The following is an 18,772-nucleotide window of genomic DNA, read 5'->3' as shown; positions in this document are numbered from 1 at the left end:
CTGTTCTTGACATGTCTGTGTGCTTCATATTCCATCAAACGTGCTATCAAACAGTCATGCAACAAAGTAATATAATTGCTGCATGTGGAGAAAAGAAGAGAAGTGCATAGAAGAAAAAGCACAAACTGATTCAAATATCATAATGAGGGAATGAAAAACATACTCTCACAATTGGTAAGTAAGTTTAGGGTTTACAGTCAGCTGCCAACAAGGCCATTAGGTACTGAACACAAGATTTGCGCAGGAAGTTGAATATGACCTGCTCTAAAGCACCATTGCAGCATTTATGTGTGATTAGAGAGGTCAACATTTACATGATCAACACTGTAACAGAAATATTTTGAGATGAATGTGGTTAAAATTTACTTGTGAAAAGGACAATTGTGAACTGAAATCTGATTGACTGGTCTTATATTCATTCACACATCTCCACAAAAGCATACAAATCTTGTTGTAAATTCTATTGTTAATCTAAAGCAATACTGGAGTAGTTAAAAATAACCAAACAGAGAACCACAGCTGGCAGCCATGCAGAAGCACACTACAATATTCTGCCTTACCAGATATGTAGTAGGTCAAACATAATATGCCATCTTAAAACTCACACAACATTCATCTTAGAATCAGATAAAATAGAAGTAGTACACAATAAATTTGTTGGTTCTACCACTGGATGAGGAAAAAATGCACAATAGAGGACACTGTCTTATATGGAAATGCTTTAAAATTAGTTTCAGTCTTCAATGCGAATGGAAGGAGGACTGAAAGAGTTGGATTTCCAGGTTCACTGATTGAAGTTGCTTGTTCCTTAATTCTACCCACTCTATCTCCCACTGGCACATGACCTTGTACCTCAACAGGGAAGTGACAGCACGTACCTTATCTTACAAACTTTACTTTAACCCACAACTACTTCTCTTTTGAAGGGAAGATATATACACAAATCTTTGGCACAGCCATGGGTGCCTGCATGGCAGACTCCAACGGCACCCTTTTTATGGGCCAACTAGAGGAGACCTTCCTAGCCTCCCAAAACAGCATCCCCCAGTCTTGTTCTGGTTCACTGATGGTATCATCATGATATGGACTCAGGACCAGACACCCTATCTTCATTCCTTCACAACCTCAGCACCTTCTTTCCTATCCACCTCATGTTGTCCTCAATCCAGGGTGCCACGTTACTAGATGTTGACCTCCTCCTCTATGACCGGTCCATCTACACCTCTGTCCACATTAAACCTGCCAACCATCAACAGTACCTGCTTTTTGATAGCTATCAGCCCTTTCACACCAAAAAGTCACTCCCGTACTGCCTGGCTACCTGGGGAAGGCATATCTGCTGTGACAAAAACTCCCTTGCTCAGAATGCAGAGGGTTTTACCAAGGGCTTCACAGACAAGCATTACTCCTACAGCTAGTCTGCAAAAAGATCTCCATTTCCCCCCACACTGCCAATCCTCCCATCACCTCCAATAACCAGCCACAAAGCAGTGTCCCCTTCATCACATAGTACCACCCTCAACTGGAACAACTGAATTGCCAGGGCTTTGATTACCTATCATCGTGCCCTGAAATGAGGGACATCATACCTGAGATACTTTCCACCCCTCCTAAAGTGGGTTTCTGATACCCATCCAACATCCACAACATCCTAGTCTATCCCTAGGCTAATCCCAATTGCAACCCCTTGCTACAAGAATCACATTTTCTCATTACACAAACTGATATTTAAAGTTTTGACATAAATATCACACAGATGCCTGCCTTAACATAACACTAAGAAAGACAGTTGTCATCCAGTTCTATTGCACCCCAGGAGGTTGGTGGAAATTACATTCTACTATATGTGTTTCACTAAGTATTAAGATGAAGAGATTATTTTTGAAGTAATTTATTAAGCCATGTATGACACCAGAACAATTCATTAGCAGATCACTCCCATTATGTCCCCAAATAACAGCAGTTGTCTTCTGTATAGTTCTTACCATAAAAAATACACACTGAGTTGCAGACAGGTACAATTAAAAGACACTCACATAAAGCTTTCAACCACAGCCTTCATTAGTAAGAGAGAGGCACACACCATTCATAATTATTACATGGGATGCAAGTAGTAATTTGGAGACGGCAGAGAAGGGGAAGGGATAGCAGTGTACAGGTGGGGAGAGAGATGAACGTTGTCTGGCAGAGTGTGTAGGGACTAGAGTGCCAAGAGGAGCAGCATCAGGAGATTGTGGGGGAGGGAGGTGAGGAGGAAAGGAGGAGCAAAACAGGAGAGGAGCAGGGAAAGATGGGGGGATTTGTTGGCAGAGTGGGGCAAATAAACAGGGTGGGAGATGAGAATGGGGAGGAAATGAGAGGACACAATGGGTGGAAACTGTTGGGTGGAGGGTGTGGGGACAGTATGGTACCACAGGTTGAGGCCAGAATAATTACAGGAGTGAAGTTTTGCACATGGGTCATCCACGGGTATATGATTCTTGTGGCAATGGGCTGGGATTTGAAGTGGCATAGGGATGAACTAGAATGTTGTGGAGATTGGGTGGGCAACAGAACCCTACTTTAGGAGGGGTGGGAAGTATCTCAGGTAGGACATCCCTCATTTTAGGGCATGGTGATAGGTAATCAAAGCCCTGGCAAAGGATGTGGTTCAGTTGTTCCAGTTCAGGGTGGTACTAGGTGATGAAGGGCTGGTTATTGGAGATGGTGGCACGAATGGAGATCTGTTTGCAGACTAGCTCTGGGGGTAGGCCATGTCTGTGAAGGCCTTTGTGAAACCCTCTGCACTCTGAGGAAGGGAATTTTCGTCACTGCAAATACGCCGTCCCCGGTTAGCCAGGCGTATGGGAGTGACTTTTTTGTGTGAAAGGGCTGACAGCTATCAAAAAGCAGGTACTGTTGGTGGTTGGTGTGTTTAATGTGGACAGAGGTGCAGATGAAGCCATTAGAGAGGAAGAGGTCAATATCTAGGAGAGGGTGCACTGGGCTGAGGATGACCACATGAAGCAGATGGGAGAGAAGGTGTTGAGGTTGTGAAGACATGAAGATAGGGTGTCTTGGCCCTGAGTCCAGATCATGATGATACCATCAGTGAACCAGAACGAGACTGGGGGATGCTGTTTTGGGAGGCTAGGAAGGTCTCCTCTAGATGGCCTATAAAAATGTTGGCGTAGGAGGGTGCCTTGCAGGTGCACCTGGCTGTGATGTGGATTTGTTTATAAGTCTTCCCTTCAAAGGAGAAGTAGCTGCGGGCTAGAATAAAGTTACCTTACAAACTGTGTCCTAAACCACAACTACTTCTCCTCTGAAGGGAAGATACATACACAAATCTGTAGCACGGCCATTGGTGCCCACGTCGCACCCTCCTATGCCAGTTTTTTTATGGGCTGCAGATTTTAATGGCCGCTTTACTACCCAAGCCATCGAGATCCTTCCATTCACCACATGATTTTCTGAACTGCACATATTGGAGTTTTTTTCTTTCTCCGCTCCCATAACTATCCCACCCCCAAACTACAGTAACATATTGTCACCTACCCAACAGTCTTCCCTCCCTCCCCGCCCCCATCCAATCACTTTCTCCCCATTCTCATCTCCCACCCTGTTATTTGCTCCGCTCTGCCAACAAATCTGCCAACCTTACCTTACTCATCTCCTGTTTTTTTCCACCTTTTTTCCCCACCTTCCTGCCCCGCAATCTCCCGATGCTGCACCTGTTGGCATTCTAGTCCCTGCGCACAGTGTTTGTCTCACTCTCCACACCATATACTACTATCCCTTCCCCGCATCCTCAAGATTGCAGCTTGCGTTCCACTTGATAGTTACATTCCAACTTGAGATGCTGGAGTTGGCAGTCATCTGTGCATGAGGTGTGCTTGCTTGTGTGTATGAATGGTGTGTGTGTGTGTGTGTGTGTGTGTGTGTGTGTGTGTGTGTGTGTGTGTGTGTGTGTGTCTTTTACTAATGAAGGCTGTGGCCAAAAGCTTTATGTAAGTGTCTTTTAATTGTGCCTATCTGCATCTTAACACGTCTTCTTTACAACAAGTACCAATTGTATTTTCCTACATAGTTCATATTTCTACATGGAGTTCCCATTGTTTGATATTGTGCAGTTTTGGTAGATCATTAATTTGAAGATGGAGATGGTAGAGCTCATCTTATGGCCAACGGCATGGCGATTTTAAGATATGATGACTTAGTTGAGCTGTGAACAGTGCATTCACAGTTCAGTTGATACCACAGAATAGCCTTGCAGACTGGAACAGATATGTACAATCCCCTCTGCATGTCATCTAGGTGAAAAACTTTAATACATCCAATGGATTTAGGCCATATCCAATGGCTGTAGTCCTTAAAGTGTGATAAACATAAAAATGAGACCCAAAAACGTTTTCAAAATTGAGAGGTACTACATTTGGAGTACGTGTTGGTCAAAAGAACAATGGAGAGTACATGAAGGTCAAAAGAGCAATGGAGAAATTCACACAAACAAATTTCTCTGGTAAAAACTGAAAACCTCTGCTACCTGCATATTAGCTCATAGTTGCAACAGGCAGTCACTCTTCCTGAGCAATCAGCAGTCACATTAAGACTTACGAAGTGCTGAATGTAGCAGTGATAGACACAAAGTATGAACATAAGAAAGTATATCGAAACATGCACACAATATAATTAACATACTGTTACATTTAAAACACATTTGTATGGACACAACACTCTTGCCTGTTTCTGCTTGACAGCCTACCACTAACTCTATTTCTGAGTAAAGATTTGGTAAGATGTCATCAAAAGCCCCTTTTTGGGGTTATTCATGAATATTATATTTCAAGACGTACTGTAGGCCATCTCACAATTGAAGGAAGGAAGGGGGGAGGGGGGAGGGGGTTGGGGGGCAGGAGGGGGATGGAAGAGGAGACAGCTGTAAGGTAACCATACAGAGGCACAAGACAGTACTTTGCTAAATTATAGAATCTAGATTACACACCGGTTCAACATGCGTCCAGCATCTCACCTATGGAGCTTGCGTTTATTTACATGTGGGGTTCACAGCCTTATGTACACCCACCTGGTTGATGTTCCACTTGTATCAGGGGGCAGTAACTGGAAGAGGGAGAGTTAAGCATGAGGTCTTCACCAGAAAATGACACCCCCCCCCCCCAACCCCTCCCACAAACACACACAAGCACTGAAGTAAAGCACTGTGTGTCTTCTGGTGACACAATGAGGCACTACACAATTTGCTCCTGGGGTAGATAAATGTACATTCCATATTACAGTGTGTGCAATGAAGGCCTCTGCACACAAGAAATATTACAAATGTGGTGGATGAAGAAACTTGTGTGTCTTCTTCTGCACCAGCAAATGATATGCACCTATTTACCTTTTATTCTTTGACTATCTTCTCTTTCTGGAAGATAACAGGACTCCTCCATGCTTCAGTAACCTCTTCATACTTCTAAAGATCTCTAGTTTCTGTGTACTGTTGCTTCTCATTACCACACTGCCACAGGGTACAGTATAGTTCTGCTACAACAGGATATTCCCCCCATTACCCTGTTTTGGCAAAATTGGTAGCTTCCTGTGATGATATTTTTACTAATAATTTGTGCATCATTTTTAACAGCTCATAGCAACTGGGGTGTATCACATGCCCCACAAATTGTCTGCTAATGAATGTTTTGACTCAAAATCCACCATCAATTGATGCATAATGCACACTGAAGACAAGAGGATTTTTATGGAGGTATGTGTGGTGGTGTCCAAAGAGTGAGGCCCTAGGCTAATGTTGGTACCTTACAATGGAGCCACAAGCTACAGTCAGTCATTTCCAGACATAACCACGAAGGAGAGATGTCAGAGAAGACACACCCTCCAGATGTTCGGTATACCATCACTGCTGGAAGTCTACTTATGTCAGAGCACAGTGTCACTTGTCCACTCATTGATAGCTGACTATGATAGCAGCATCATCTTAGTTCAGATCTGGAGATCTGGCAGTTAGCTAGTATTATTAGTTAGAATTGTGTAACAAAGTTTATCGTTCAGTAATGTTCAAAGTGATAAACAGTTATTGTGTTCTGTGATAGTACCATATAAATATATCGCCTGCTTCCAAGTTAAGAATTCAATATTAAAGAGTTTTACTGAACTTTATTCATATTTTATATGTGTTGTTGTTATAACCTTTAATCACCAATAATTGTGTGGATATTCAAACACACTCACTTAGGAACAATAGCTCGTTACATGATAACAACTCAGTATCTCTTATTCGACTGCCGTGCTGTGACATCCGGCCGGCACCAATCGTAGCTAGGTGGCACTCCCGCGCTCAGCCGAGTTGCGGAGCGCCTCTATCGCCGTTTGCGCGTACTGTCGTGGCAACACTGTTAAACGTCGTGGCACTGTCACAACACTTTTCCCCACTTGAAGAAGGAAAAAAAATAAATAAACCACTCACTTCCTTGGAGACATGGACAGTGCAGAGACATCCATGGCCTCTTGTGAGGCCCCGAGAAGATCCTGCGGAGAGACACGAGAGTATGGTCAAAAATGTCCAGGACGGAAGCTCGTGCGTGGAACGTGCCTCCTGGACGAGATGATGGGTGAAAACTCCGGAGCACCATCCATAGGTGTCTTGGACCTGGGGTGTGCTCCAGCGAGATGGGTCCCGGAGAAGGCGCCGTCGCGACTGGGGCCGGTTCCGGCGTACTCGGAAGCGGTAGCGACGCCGGCTGCATCAACACGTACGGTAGATCGCCAGCAGTGACAGGACTGGCTTCTCGGGCTGGTGGAGGCGAAGGAAGGGGCGGTGGCACCGGCGTGGCCACCACTCGTGGGCGCATCTGGTCGTAATGGCGAACAACCATGCCATCTTCTGTACGTATTTCACAAAGCTGGTGGCCGTGAAGAGCCTTGACCACCCCTGGAATCCATTTAGGGCGAGATCCATACCCTCGTGCCCACACGTCGGCGCCCACCGAGTATTTTCCCGCACTAGGGGACACAGCACAAGGCCTGACAAGGTGAAGCAGGTGCAGTAGAGTGCGCAGTTGGCGGCCATGCAAGAGTTCAGCAGGGCTGCGATCACCCAGAGGCGTGAAGTGATAAGAACTCAGAAATTGCAGCAGAGCATCATCTGTGGAAAAATCACTAAGGAATTTTTTCATCTGGCTTTTGAAAGTGCGGACAAGGCGCTCGACCTCCCCATTTGATTGCGGATGGAAGGGCGGTGCTGTAACATGATGAATCCCTTGTCCAGTACAAAAATCACAGAAGGCCTGCGAAGAGAACTGAGGGCCATTGTCCGTGACGATCGTGGATGGAAGACCTTCTAGCGCAAAGATTTTGGACAAAGCCAGCGTCGCCGCCGCAGTGGTGGGCGACGGATATCAAACAACAAACGGAAACTTCGAGAAGGCGTCAATCAACAGTAGCCAATAAGTACCGAGGAAGGGGCCGGCAAAGTCAGCGTGCACCCGTTCCCATGGCTGTGCCAGATCAGGCAACGGAGAGGGCATTGTACGAGGTGCAGCCAGTTGTTGAGCACACTGACCACACGCAGCAACCATGTGGGCGATTTCCGAATCAATACCGGGCCAATAAATGTGCCTGCAGGCCAGGGACTTAGTCCGAGAAATACCCCACTGGCCTTCATGCAACAGTTTGAGAACATCTTTGCGAAGAGAGGCTGGCACCACGACCCGTGGAGATGCGCCATCCGTGGCCAGAAGAACAACACCATCACGAACAGACAGACGAAGGCGCAAGGCATGGTAGTTGCGAAGGGGATCCGATGCCCTGCCCTTGGTCCTGTCCGGCCAACCCCGTTGAACAAAACCGATCACCTGACGCAGGACTGGGTCCCGCGCAGTAGCCAACGCGACCTGAGAACCTGTAAGTGGAAAACCCTTGACCACACGACGTTCCTCCTCATCAATGTGGAAACAGAGTAGTTCATCACGATCGAAAACTGGGTCGGGGCCCATCAGCAATCGCGACAATGTGTCAGCATTGGCATGCTGGGTCATGGGGCGATAGTGAATCTCATAGTGAAAACGAGACAAATATAAGGCCCAACGTTGCAGGCGGCGAGCTGCCTTATCCGGAAGCGACGCCGATGGGCTGAACAGAGAGACCAGTGGCTTGTGGTCGGTGATGAGGTGAAACTTAGAACCATACAAAAAAACGCTGAACTTTTTTAGAGTATAAATAATAGCAAGCGCCTCCTTTTCGATTTGAGAGTAACGCCGTTGCGCATCGTTGAGGGTCTTGGAAGCATAGGCGATGGGTCATTCTGACGAGAACAGCCCCTAGGCCATACTGTGACGCGTCAGTTGCCAGAACCAAGTGCTGACCCGGACGGAATGTGGCAAGACAAGGCGCCGACTGCAAATGAGCCTTCAGGCGGACAAAAGCCTGCTCACACTCGTCGGACCAACAGAAAGGGACGTTTTTGTGTAACAGCTGATGCAGAGGATCAGCTACCGCCGCTGCGAATGGAACGAATTTGTGATAATAAGCAATCTTGCCTAGAAACGCCTGAAGTTCTTTGACCGTAGATGGCCGGGGTAGAGCATTAATGGCCGCAACGTGCTGACGTAGAGGACATATACCCTCACGGGACAAGTGGAAACCAAGATACACAATGGAGGGTTGGAAGAACTGTGACTTGTCCAGATTGCACCTCAACCCAGCCGAAAGCAAAACCCGAAACAGTGAACGCAAATTGCGAAGGTGCTCCTCAGTGGAGGCCCCCATGACAACAATGTCATCCAGATAGTTTATGCAGCCGGGAACGGAAGCCGTGAGCTGTTCCAAAAACCGCTGAAAAATGGCCGGCGCGCTAGCGACACCAAATGGTAACCGCTGGTACTGATACAACCCACAAGGAGTGTTGATGACGAGAAATTCCTTGGAAGAAGCATCCAACGGCAACTGATGGTACGCCTCCGATAAGTCAAGTTTGGAAAAGAACTGGCCCCCAGCGAGCTTGGTAAATAACTCCTCAGGACGGCGAAGAGGATAAGTGTCAATGAGGCTCTGAGCGTTGACAGTGGCTTTAAAATCACCACACAATCACAGACTCCCGTTTCGTTTACAAACCACCACGATTGGCGATCCCCATGCGGTGGAGGTAACAGTAAGGAGAATCCCTGAAGCTGTTAACCTGCCTATCTCACCCTTGACAGGTGCACGCAACGCAATCGGAATAGGGCGTGCCCGGAAAAACTTAGGGCGAGCTGTAGGTTTAAGACTAATGTGGGCTTCAAAATCCTTGGCACGACCCAGACCAGCAGAGAACATGGACGAAAATTCAGAACACAATCCATCCAGCTGTTGATACGGAATATCCTCAGATGTGAGGTGCACATCATCATCAATGGAGAACCCGAACAACTGGAAAGCATCATAACCAAACAGGTTTTCAGTGCCCGCATGATCCACCACATAAAACGTGAGGGGCCTAACAACAGACTTGTAGGCAGTGGAAGTATCAAACTGGCCAATGATAGGAATTTTCTGTTTATTATAAGTTCTCAGATTTCGGGTAACTGGAGACAAGGGAGGGGAGCTCAACTCCAAATAAGTGTGAGAATTAATGAGAGTTACTGCAGAGCCAGTGTCCACTTGCATGCGAATGTCTTTATCCAGAACACGAACAGTAACAAACAACTTATTTGTTTGAGAAAGCACACAGTTAACATTCATGTCCGATGCCTCGTCCTCGTCGACAGGAACTTTAGGGGACTGACACACAGAAGCAATGTGGCCTTTTTTCCTACATGAATTACACGTGGCCCAACGTTTTGGACATGCGGCCCTGCCATGCTGTATGAAACAACGTGGACAAGAATGAAGTGCGGAACGAACCTGCTTCTGTGGTTGCTGTTGTCGCCGCGAGCGTTGCGGCCCAATGCGACGTTGTTTACGCGAGTGAACCGCCGCCACATCTTCGTTCTCCTGTGAAACAGGCAAATTGTCCATGTCGAAAGTTGACTGTACAGCGCCTACATCACACCACGCGTCTATTTGCGCGCCAGCAGCGTGAGACACTTCAAAGGATTGAGCGATGCTTACAACTTCCGACAACGACGGGTTTGGCCGTTGTAGGGCACGTTGCCGAACTTCTTTATCAGGAGCAAGCTGTAGAATAGCATCCCTAACCATTGAATCAGCATAAGACTCATGATGAGTGTCCGTGACAAACTGACATTTCCTACTCAGACTGTGTAGTTCCGCCGCCCAAGCCCGGTAAGATTGATGGGGCTGTTTACGACACCGGTAGAACGCCACGTGGGTGGCAACGAAGCGGGTGTTTTTTCGGTAATAGTTAGACAATAAGTCACACATTTCTTGGAAGGACAGAGAGGCAGGTTCCCGCAGGGGGGTTAACTGAGATAGCAGCTGACAGATCCGTGGGGAAATCCAAGATAGAAATAACGACTTACACATAGGAGCGTCGACAATGCCGAAAGCCAAGAAGTGTTGCCACAAACGCTTCTCATAATCCTCCCAATCTTCAGCGGCCTCGTCGTAAGGAGGGAATGGAGGCGGAGAAGAGGAAGACAGACGATGAGTAAGCAACGTCGACAATGCCTGAATAGCAGCTGTCAGCTGTGTTTGTTGTTCAATGAGTGCTTGCATAAGCTGTTCCATGTCTGCCCCGTCACGAACACACAAATCAACAACGCAGTGAAAATATCCCATCCTCGTCGCCAAAAAGTGTTATAACCTTTAATCACCAATAATTGCGTGGATATTCAAACACACTCACTTAGGAACAATAGCTCGTTGCATGATAACAACTCGTGTATCTCTTATTCGACTGCCGTGCCGTGACATCCGGCCGGCGCCATTCGTAGCTAGGTGGCGCTCCCGCACTCAGCCGAGTTGCGGAGCGCCTCTATCGCCGTTTGCGTGTACTGTCGTGGCGGCACTGTTAAATGTCATGGCACTGTCACAACAGTTGTAGTAACCACTTGACCTTCTCCAGAAGAAAAACTACTGAACTTTAATGTAGGCTAACTGCAGAATACATAACAGTATGTACTATCCTAATGATTCATGGTGTTAAGTGACATATACTTGTTCTCAGTTATGGTTACAGACCCACCCCCTAAGTTTACTGTAATGCAGGTCTGGTGGAACTGATCAGCCCCTAGCTCAATGAGCCCAAGTCTTCTGAACTCAAACTCAACTTCTTGAGAAGCTTATCATTTGGCACAACCCTGAAAGTATACGTAGCTTATGAAATACTACTGACACAGTGAATAGCGCCCCCCCCCCCCCCTCCCACCTTCGCCCCCCTCCATTACTCCTGTTACTCAAGAGAACTTGGGAGACAGCAAGGTGACACAAAATTCCAAGGGATCAGTCCCTACCCCTAACTCCCCCACAACCAAAGTGCTGGATTCAGCTCTGGTTTTGTGTCTTAGCCACTAAGCCATCTCACTTGGTCATTATTACAATTATGATCAGCATTTAGTTAAATGGTAAGAGGCAAGGGATAAGAAGGGGGTGGAGGGAGGGAGGGAGGAAGAGGAAAGGAGGGAGAGTAAACAGTAGCATTATCAATAGAGAGCTGTGGGAATATCACTGGCATTTTAATTAAAATTGTGCTTAGATACTGCTATCCTAGGACCAATATTTCATTGTAATAAAATGTATGTTTACACTTCAATTAATTACAAACAATGGTTCGGACTACATGACTCACTGAAAGGTGAATGTGTGCATAAAGTACTACATTCTTTACCTGTAGAACCATGCATCTGGTTTATTGGCAGGCATGAAAGGAGCTCTTTTTTCACTTAGCCTGACAAGTCCAGTAAACTCCAGGTCTCCTTCTATCTGACCAGCTTCTCTGGTTCCTGGATTTTTCTGTTTACTGGGAACCCATCCACGGTTCACTAGAATCGTGGAACTGTAAAACAAAATGGCCTAATAAGGTGAAAGTAGGTTTGTAGTACACTTACATTTCTGCTGTAAAATAAAGCCATTACTTTTTTATCAGCTACACCAGGTATATTATGACAACACATAAATGAATCTGTAAAAAAAATTTACAACTGCAAGAGCTATTAGGTGCCTTGCTTCATACATCTACATACAATGCCTAACATATTTCTTTCATATAAATTTGTAGTATTGATTTCTGAGACTAATGAGCCATTAGTGCTCTACTGGATTACTTCTAATACAAATTTAAGTTTTCAAACCTCACAATATTCTTATAAGATCAACTACAATTTAAATACACTCACCCTGTCTTTTTCTATACTATTTTCAATCTCAGTAAGAGAAAAATTTATTATACATGTAAAACTTACTTTCTGTCACTTAGTATGAAAGGTGTCACCACACAGTATCCTCCAGACTGTCCTTTGGTATTTTGTGACATAAGACTACCTTGATTTGCTGCATCTCCATCCACAATAAGTGATCGAGGCCCCAAATACAGCTCACGTGAGTGATCGAACCTGCCCTTCACTCGCACAGGATAATATTCCATCTTCTCCAGCTCAGAAAGGCTTTACTTCCAACAGACATGCAAAAGCAGGTGTACAAGTTAGAACAAAAAAACTGTGAATTAGCACTGCAACTGTTGCAACACTAGTTTAAAATTTATATTACAGGGCTGTGCAAATACAATGAATATTGAATTCCTTAATTAATTGAAAACTAACACAATATTCTAGGATGGATCACACAAATGTTTTGAATGCAATCCCCTTGTAGATAGACTGCATTGCATGCTATGTTTTTGCATTTTGTGAAGTGAATAACCGCTTTACTTGACATTTAAAGTAAGTTGCTAATCTCTGTACAATTTTGAAATCTTATTAAGATCTGACTGAATATTTGTACAAATGTTGTAGGAAAGTTCTACCAAACTAAAAATACTTTTGGATTAAAGGGGATTGGTTGGTTTGGGGGGGTTAAAGGGACCAGACTGCTACGGTCATCGGTCCCTTTGTCCAAGTACTAAAAAAACACCCACAGAGAATAAAATACAAGTAACAGAATAGAGCACAGACGACACGGAACAAGAGAAACTGAGACAAAGACCAGACAAAACGAACTAAAAGCACACAGAGTGTGACGGTGGTTGGCCGACCAGAGAAATAAAAAAGGAAAAGCCAACCACTTGAAACACATTAAAAAATCAGTTTAAAACCGGAGGCCAAAGGCCAGAATCAACACAAAACAATAAGATAAAAACAGAAACACTCAGATTAAAGAATAAAAACCCCCTGCCCGAATAAAACGTAAAACTAAGTCAGCCATAGCCGAGTCATCTGTTAAAAGGGCAGGGAGAAAGTCAGGCAGTGCGAACGACTGCCTGAGCGCAGCTAAAAACGGACACTCCAATAAAACATGAACCACGGATAAAACGGAGCCGCAGCGACATAGAGGCGCGTCCTCACGGCGCAATAAGTGGCCGTGCGTAAGCCGAGTGTGCCCAATGCGCAGCCGGCAGAGGACAACAGACTCCTTGCGAGAGACCCGCAAGGAGGAGCGCCACACACCGGTAGCCCCCTTGATGGCCCGAAGTTTGTTGCGTGAAGGCAGGGCGCGCCATTCAGTGTCCCAAAGGTCCAGAATTTTGCGGCGTAGGAACGCTCGCAAATCTGTCTCCGGGAGGCCAACGTCCAGAGATGGTGCACTAGACGCCTCTTTCGCCAGCCGGTCAACATTCTCATTGCCAGGGATCCCAACATGGCCTGGGGTCCACACGAAGACCGCAGAGCGGCCGCAACGCGCAAGAGTATGCAGGGACTCATGGATAGCCATCACCAGACGGGAACGAGGAAAACACTGGTCAAGTGCTCGGAAACTGCTCAGGGAATCGCTACAGATGACGAAGGACTCACCTGAGCAGGAGCGGATATACTCTAGGGCTCGAAAGATGGCGACCAGCTCAGCAGTGTAAACGCTGCAGCCAGCCGGCAAGGAACGTTGTTCGAAATGGTCCCCTAGAGTGAGCGCATAACCGACTCGACCAGCAACCATCGAGCCGTCGGTGTAAACAATGCCAGAGCCCTGATACGTGGCCAGGATGGAATAAAAGCGGCGGCGGAAGGCCTCTGGAGGGACCGAGTCCTTCGAGCCCTGTGCCAAGTCGAGCCGAAGGCAAGGGCGAGGAACACACCACGGGGGTGTACGCAGAGGCGCCTGGAAAGGAGGCGGAACAGGGAAAAACCCAAGCCCGCAGAGAAGCTCCTTGACGCGTATGGCGATCGGACAACCCGACCGGGGCCAACGTTCCGGCAGATGGACGACTGACGGCGGGAACAGGAGACGATAGTTAGGATGCCCGGGCGAGCTTAGAACATGGGCAGCATAAGCGGCTAGCAAACGTTGGCGTCGGAACCGCAGTGGAGGGACACCTGCCTCCACGAGTAAGCTGTCCACAGGGCTGGTGCGGAAAGCACCAGTGGCAAGGCATATCCCGCTGTGGAGAATTGGGTCCAGCACCCGCAACGCAGACGGGGATGCTGAGCCATATGCCAGGCACCCATAATCCAGACGGGACTGAATAACGCCTGGTAGAGCCGTAACAGGGTAGAGCGGTCGGCTCCCCAGTGGGTGTGGCTCAAACATCGCAGTGCATTGAGATGCCGCCAACACGTCTGTTTGAGCTGCCGGATATGAGGCAGCCAAGTCAACCGGGCATCGAAAACCACCCCCAAAAACCTGTGTGATTCCACCACCGAAAGAAGTTCGCCGTTAAGAGAAAGCTGCGGCTCCGGGTGGACAGTACGTCGCCGGCAGAAATGCATAACGCAGGTCTTGGCTGCCGAAAACTGAAACCCATGCGCTACAGCCCAAGACTGCGCCCTACGGATAGCGCCCTGTAGCTGACGTTCAACAGCTGCAATGCCGGGAGAGCTGTAATAAAGGCAGAAGTCGTCAGCATACAGGGAAGCGGAGACAGAGTTTCCCACGGCCGCAGCAAGACCGTTAATGGCTATTAAAAACAGACAGACACTTAAAACGGAACCCTGTGGCACACCGTTCTCCTGGACGTGGGAGGAACTATACGAGGCCGCGACTTGCACGCGGAAGGTACGACACGACAGAAAATTGCGGATAAAAATCGGCAGAGGACCCCGAAGACCCCATCCATGAAGCGTAGAAAGAATGTGATGACGCCACACCGTATCGTATGCCTTCCACATGTCGAAAAAGACAGCGACCAGGTGCTGACGGCGGGAAAAGGCAGTACGGATGGCCAACTCCAGGCTCACCAGATTGTCGGCGGCGGAGCGGCCTTTACGGAACCCACCCTGAGATGGAGCCAGAAGGCCCCTAGACTCCAGTACCCAATTCAAGCGCCAGCTCACCATCCGTTCAAGCAACTTGCAAAGAACGTTGGTGAGGCTAATGGGACGGTAGCTGTCCACCTCCAGAGGGTTCTTTCCAGGTTTCAAAACGGGGATGACAATGCCTTCCCGCCATTGCGACGGAAACTCCCCCTCGACCCAAAGACGGTTGTAAAGATCGAGAAGGCGCCGCTGGCAGTCCACTGAAAGGTGTTTCAGCATCTGACAGTGGATGCCATCTGGCCCAGGAGCGGTATCAGGGCAAGCAGCGAGGGCACTGCGAAATTCCCACTCACTAAATGGAGCATTGTAAGATTCTGGGCGGTTGGTGCGAAACGAAAGGCTCCGATGTTCCATCCGCTCTTTAATGGAGCGGAAGGCCTGGGGGTAATTCGCAGAAGCGGAACTCATAGCAAAATGCTCTGCTAAGCGATTTGCAATGACGTCGGAGTCAGTACAAACTGCTCCATTCAGTGAGAGCGCAGGGACGCTGACAGGTGGCCGATAGCCGTAGACGCGTCGAATCTTGGCCCAGACCTGCGATGGAGTGACATGGAGGCCAATTGTGGACACATACCGCTCCCAGCACTCCTTCTTGCCTTGGCGGATAAGGAGGCGGGCCCGCGCACGCAGCTGTTTGAAGGCGATAAGGTGGTCGAGGGAGGGGTGTCGCTTGTGACGCTGGAGCGCCCACCGGCGATCTTTAATTGCTTCAGCGATCTCAGGCGACCACCAAGGCACAGCCTTCCGCCGAGGGGACCCACAGGAATGGGGAATGGCAGATTCGGCGGCAGTAACAATGCCGGTGGTGACCGATTGAACCACCGCATCAATGTCATCGGTAGAGAGAGGCTCAAAAGCGGCAGTGGAGGAGAACAAGTCCCAGTCAGCCTTATTCATAGCCCATCTGCTAGGGCGCCCAGAAGAGTGGCGCTGTGGTAGTAACAAAATGATCGGAAAATGGTCACTACCACACAGGTCGTCATGCACACTCCATTGGACAGACGGTAAGAGGCTATGGCTACAGATTGAAAGGTCAATGGCGGAGTAGGTGCCATGCGCCACACTGAAGTGTGTGAAGGCACCATCATTTAACAGCGAGAGATCGAGCTGCGACAATAAATGCTCAACGATGGCGCCTCGACCTGTTGCCACTGACCCACCCCACAGAGGGTTATGAGCGTTGAAGTCGCTCAATAGCAAGAAAGGTGGCGGCAATTGGGCGACCAGTGCAGCCAGGACATGCTGCGAGACATCACCATCCGGTGGAATGTAAAGACTGCAGACGGTAACAGCCTGTGGCGTCCACACGCGTACAGCGACAGCCTCTAAAGGCGTCTGGAGAGGGACAGACTCGCTGTGCAGAGTGTGAAGGACATATATGCAGACGCCACCAGACACCCTTTCATAAGCTGCTCGGTTCTTATAATAACCACGGAGGGCGGGGGTTCGCATTGCTGGAAACCAAGTTTCCTGGAGAGCAATGCAGAAGAAAGGGTGAAGGCTGATAAGTTGGCGGAGCTCAGCTAGATGGTGGAAGAAACTGCTGCAGTTCCACTGGAGGATGGTGTTGTCCATGGCTGGGAAAGGCGTGACGGGACTGGGAAGGCAGATTACGCCACTGGGTCACCTGCTGCCTCCGATGGAGCATCCGTGCAAATGCCATCCATTGCGTCCGCGGGACCGGCAAGAGCGAGGTCCTCAGCGGACGCCAGAATCTCCACCTCGTCCTCAGAGGCAGAGCTTGTAGGAAGCGGAAGGATCGGTGCCACCGCAATACCGTTGGTCTTGGGGACTTTCTTCTTTTTCTGCTTGTCACGCTGTGCCTTCGGTGGTTCAGGCTGCATGGGCTTCACTGGGTCAGTCTCAGGGACAGACGACGACCGCGAGGCCCGACGACCAGGGACTGGCGGTTGTTTCAACCACTTGCAGGCATCCGCTTTTCCACTGGTCGGAACTTGCGAAGGGAGGTCCCCAAGGGATCCCTTCCTGGCGAGAGCAGCCGAAGAAGTCTTACGCTTCTCCGGCTGGGAAGGGGGAGCTGATGTTCCCGAAGGTTGGGAGGGTGTTGCTCCCGGAGAAGATGGAGCAGGAGCAACAGGGTGTGAAGTGCCCACCACAAGCAAGGGGGCCGGTGGATGCTGACCGATCTTAGAGCCGATTCGTGATGACGGGAGAACCGTCGTTGCAGCAGCGGCGTAGGTTCACGGCATTGCCACAGGATGGAGCCTCTCATATTTCCGTCTAGCCTCGGGGTAGGTCAGCCGGTCCAAGGTCTTATATTCCATTATCTTCCGTTCTTTCTGCAATATCCTACAGTCCGGCGAGCAGGGGGAATGGTGTTCTCCACAGTTAACACAGATAGGAGGCGGGGCACATGGAGTATCGGGATGCGAAGGACGTCCGCAATCCCGACACGTGATGCTGGAAGTACAGCGAGATGACATGTGCCCGAACTTCCAGCATTTAAAACACCGCATCGGAGGAGGGATATATGGTTTCACATCACAACGGTAAACCATCACCTTAACCTTTTCGGGTAAGACATCACCCTCAAAGGCCAAGATGAAGGCACCGGTGGCGACCTGATTATCCCTCGGACCCCGATGGACGCGCCGGACGAAGTGAACACCTCGTCGTTCGAGGTTGGCGCGTAATTCATCGTCGGACTGCAGAAGAAGATCCCGGTGGAATATAATACCCTGGACCATGTTCAGACTCTTATGCGGCGTGATGCTAACAGAAACATCCCCCAACTTGTCACAATTGAGCAACCTCCGTGACTGGGCAGAGGATGCCGTTTTTATCAACACCGATCCAGACCGCATCTTGGACAAGCCCTCCACCTCCCCGAACTTGTACTCTAAATGTTTGACAAAGAACTGAGGCTTCACAGACACAAACGAGTACCCGTCAGCTCTGGTACAGACGAGATACCGGGGCGAGTATCTTTCGCTCTCATTCACAGCCTTTCGTTCCTCCCATGGTGTGGCCAGGGAGGGGAACGATTTGGGGTCATACACATTAGCCTTAAAGTGAGCCTTGGAACACTTAGAGACTGCTGACGGCTGGCCGCCAGCGAGAGATGATGTACCACGCTTCATTGCGGGTCATCCGCCCTGATGCCACCTACTCCGACCAAGGGCCCTCCCCACGGGCGCCACCCAGCCACAGCAAAGGCCACCTGGCAGGATGGCCATTGCCGGGAGTCCCGATGCCCCAGGGCGATGGGCATCTACTCCTTGGCATACATGGGGAGTTAACGGCGCAGGCATCAGTAGAGCGATCCCTGTGTTGTCAGGGGGCTACAACCAAGAGGGTACATGGCGGCCCCACCACAACGGACTGGCTACCGTGCTGGATCTTAGGTGCAAAAATGGCCAAGGTCGTCGTCGCAGTTAAAAGAAACACTGCAGAGTGCAGCGTGGTAATCGCCCAAGAGA

General features: G+C 48.7%; 1 protein-coding gene across 1 annotated transcript in view; it reads right to left on the bottom strand.

The window, feature by feature from the left end:
• The window catches only part of LOC126484340 (surfeit locus protein 1), a 76,620-nt gene that overhangs the window by 26,913 nt on the left and 30,935 nt on the right, over positions 1–18,772 (bottom strand). The window contains exons 4-5 of the mRNA XM_050107796.1: positions 12,333–12,533; positions 11,759–11,926 (exon numbers count right to left, since the gene is read on the bottom strand). Coding sequence (XP_049963753.1) covers positions 11,759–11,926; positions 12,333–12,533 — 369 coding nt within the window. The remainder of the gene's footprint in view (positions 1–11,758; positions 11,927–12,332; positions 12,534–18,772) is intronic.

This window comes from Schistocerca serialis, chromosome 1 (assembly GCF_023864345.2).
Source record: "Schistocerca serialis cubense isolate TAMUIC-IGC-003099 chromosome 1, iqSchSeri2.2, whole genome shotgun sequence".
Classification (NCBI taxonomy): Eukaryota; Metazoa; Arthropoda; class Insecta; order Orthoptera; family Acrididae; genus Schistocerca; species Schistocerca serialis.
Note: the sequence above shows the minus strand (reverse complement) of the source record. Positions and strands in the feature narration are given on the sequence as shown.